The sequence below is a fragment of the Triticum dicoccoides genome, chromosome 4B (assembly GCF_002162155.2).
Source record: "Triticum dicoccoides isolate Atlit2015 ecotype Zavitan chromosome 4B, WEW_v2.0, whole genome shotgun sequence".
NCBI classification, from domain to species: domain Eukaryota; kingdom Viridiplantae; phylum Streptophyta; class Magnoliopsida; order Poales; family Poaceae; genus Triticum; species Triticum dicoccoides.
In genome coordinates this window covers 558,097,947-558,101,063 of record NC_041387.1, presented here as the reverse complement: position 1 = coordinate 558,101,063, position 3,117 = coordinate 558,097,947, and the positions used below count along the sequence as shown (strand labels likewise).

Below are 3,117 nucleotides of genomic sequence, written 5' to 3'. Positions count from 1 at the left end.
TATATCAATTTGATGTCATATATGCTACTACTTTTTTTCATTAAAATTGATCAAAATTCTAAAATTTTGACTTAGGAAAAAAAAATAGAAGTACAACTTATTCATGGACGGAGGGAGTACATTGGTTCTCGACTCAAGGACACTTTAGGCACATGTAATAACGTAGTGATCCAATTCATCGTTTACTTCAGACCACACTTCGATGTCCACCCCCATTTTACCCTTGGGCACATTCGTGAAGAGCATATCACGCACATGCATTTATTTAACTGGTCAAAGTCAGAAACCATGGCCATCACATTCTATTATATAAATTAAAATCATCAATGGATCGGTGGTCAACAGTAAACAGTCCGCGCCTTGCAGCGAGGATCGGGGCGCCATTTCAGCTAGCACATCAGCCGGTCATCGCAAGGAAGGCGGCAAGCACGGCGGGTAATTGATCGATCAGGCACCTCAGCCATGCAAACCACCCTACGCGCGGCACCTAGCTACCTACCTACCACTTCCCATCCATGAGAATGCAGCTAATCTTACTTAAGTTCCCAAATGCGAAATCAAAAAGCGTAAACGGAAACGAAGGCGCGGGAGCGCTCCGGCGCCGGCGTGCACGCACGGCGGCGCGCGGGAATCGCTAGTAGAACTGGCCGTAGTTGGTGAAGGTCTGGCCGAATCCCCAGTTGCTGGGCGCCACGTCCTGGAAGACGACCTTCTGGCCGTTGGTGGCGGTGACGGCGAAGGAGATGGACTGGCCGTTGAGGTAGCTGTTGGACTGCCAGTTGGCGCCCCAGTTCCGGGACATGGTGGTCCACCCGGTCCTGGACCCCTTGATCTGCACCGCCCTGATCGACCCCGGCCCGCCGACGTTGGTGATGAGCACCAGCTCGAAGTAGCTGTGGCCGTTGATGGTGAACCGCACGCCGCCGCTCCTGGAGCAGGGCACCCGCTGGAACAGGACCGGCACGATGCCGGCGCGGTAGACGCCGATGCGCTCCCACGCGGGCTGCGCCATGTCCAGGTGCTTGCGGGGCGGGTTGCACCAGCCGCCGTTGTCGTTGGGCTTGGAGTAGTCCGTCGGGCAGAGGTTGGTGGCCGTGATGGTGACCGTCACCCCCGGCTTGCAGTTCGGGGAACTGCCCTGGTCGCACTGCACCTGGTAGCACTCCCCGCACGCCGCCCCGTCGTTGAAGAGGGACGTGCTCAGCGCCGCCGTGTCCGTCCCGTACCCCGTCGAGTACAGGTTCCCGTACCCGCAAGCGCCGCCTGCCATTAGTTACAACGCCATCCTCGATCAGTACATATCCACGGCGCGCAAAAGTGCAATGCAAATACGCAAAGCGAGGAGTAGTCGTGGATCGTCACTTACCCATGGTGCCGGCGGCGTTGCTCCCGCCGTAGAAGGTGGCGGAGCCCCTCATCCAGTCGGCAGCCCCAGGCGTCGCCGCGGCGAGGCAGTAGGCCGCGACGACGACGACGGCCAAGCGCGACAAGACTCCGCTCCTGCGCGCCATCTCCAGTGCGTACGGAATGGCCTCAGGCACAGGGCACTGTGGTGGGTGGGTGCACTCGATCGGCAGGCGACGTGGGAGGCGAGTGAAGTGAGGAGGTGGAAAAGCCATGGCGTCGGCGGTGCTTAAATAGCGATGCGGCGATTGAGGCACGGGATCGGCGCGCGCGAAGCCCGGCGAGGACTCACGTGCCCGCCGAGGCGGTCGACGGCCCTGTTGCACCCAGCGCCTTAAATGCATGCCATGCCATGCCATGCACGATTCCTGACTCTTTTTCTCCCGCCCAAAAAATGAAAAAAAGTCTCTGCTCCGCTACGTTTTCGAAGGATTCCGCTGGCCGATCTGCAGGGGGCCGCCGACTATTTCCATTTACATTTTCTTCTCTGGCAAGCAGCAGAACCGGCCCACTGTGCCCTAGTAGGTTCCACTGATCCGTGCAAGTACGTCTTAATCATTTGGGATCAACATTAAACAATCATCAGCTGGGAGGGAGACGTACAGTACGTACGAGCGATGAGCATTAACATTTCGATCAGAAGTAAACCAACTCGACCATCCGGAGGCGGAGGCGTCACGTGAGCTCACGAGACTCGGCCGCTCTGAGTCACATGGGGATTACTGGCGATGGAGTGGTTACCGAGGGTCATTGGATCGGTAAGCAAGCCCCTAGCCCTAGGCCTCAACCGAACCACGACGCGGGCCCTTGGATTGAGCCGCTTGACGCGCTGCTCAGCCCAGCTGATACCCGCCATTACCTAAAAAAAAAAAACTGATACCCGCCAAGAAATGGAAGCTACTACTACTCCACTTGCGCTCGTTGTTACTGCCTGGTCCCCATTGGCAGGTACTAGCGGTTAGGGTTAGGGGTGAGGGCTAGGGGAATTTAGCACCATAGGTAGGTAATTTTGGCTTGATTTACGGGAGGATTAGTTTTTCTCCCGCGCGGGCCTCGAGCTTAATTTTGTCTTGCTCGGTTGATTGGAATCTACGTGAAGAAACTCTTTTGCTTTGCGGCAAGTCAACTGCCATGCACACACTAGTAGCCACTAGGGCATTGAAAAAACTGTCACTCTAGGGCCTCGACATTGGACTATTAGGGCAGCTGTTTCTACATGTACGGCTAGTGCTATTCTTAATCGGTATGACCTCAATTTTATACTCGCGATCCCTGCTAGATTACGGGGTCAAACCTTTGGATTTGAATGCGTTCAGATTTCATCGTTTTCGGTTAAAGATAAGTCTGACATTGAGAGGCCTTTTTCTTTTGCTGAGATTCGTTTGGATGCAAATTAGCGGCATTCTGTCCCTCTATGGTTTATCATTTAAGTAGTAGGAGTAGTACTTAAACAACCAGTTTCAAAAGTAAGGGATCGGCTCTATGTCGGTCGCCTGGAAAAAAAAATTAGGCAGTTGATCTTCCTCCTCCTTTCTCAACCGTTGGATCAAAATCCAACGGACACAGCTTATTTTCAGCCTCCAACCGTTGTTTCTCTTCTTCCTCTATCACCCCCGCCCAATCTAGCCCAAGTCTAGCCGCTTGCTTCCGCCGCCCGCGGCCGGCGGCGGGGGCCATCCCTCTAAGCCTGGCGACCACCAAAAAAATCCGAAG

General features: G+C 54.9%; 1 protein-coding gene across 1 annotated transcript; it reads right to left on the bottom strand.

Moving 5' to 3' along the window:
• Positions 1-221: 221 nt before the first annotated feature.
• On the bottom strand, positions 222-1,654 carry LOC119291446 (expansin-A12-like). Its single transcript, XM_037570200.1, has 2 exons — positions 1,367-1,654; positions 222-1,263 (listed from the first exon to the last, which is right to left on the bottom strand). Exons 1-2 carry the CDS (start codon positions 1,617-1,619, stop codon positions 635-637), a joined length of 882 nt encoding a protein of 293 aa, XP_037426097.1. The 5' UTR covers positions 1,620-1,654; the 3' UTR covers positions 222-634.
• Between the last annotated feature and the right edge of the window lie 1,463 nt (positions 1,655-3,117).

Excerpts from the sequence above, each read along its gene's own strand:
- LOC119291446 (XM_037570200.1), bottom strand. The coding sequence starts at position 1,619 with ATGGCTTTTCCACCTCCTCACTTCACTCGCCTCCCACGTCGCCTGCCG. Across the intron at positions 1,264-1,366 it reads CAACGCCGCCGGCACCATGG|GCGGCGCTTGCGGGTACGGG; the intron begins GTAAGTGACGAT and ends AACTAATGGCAG.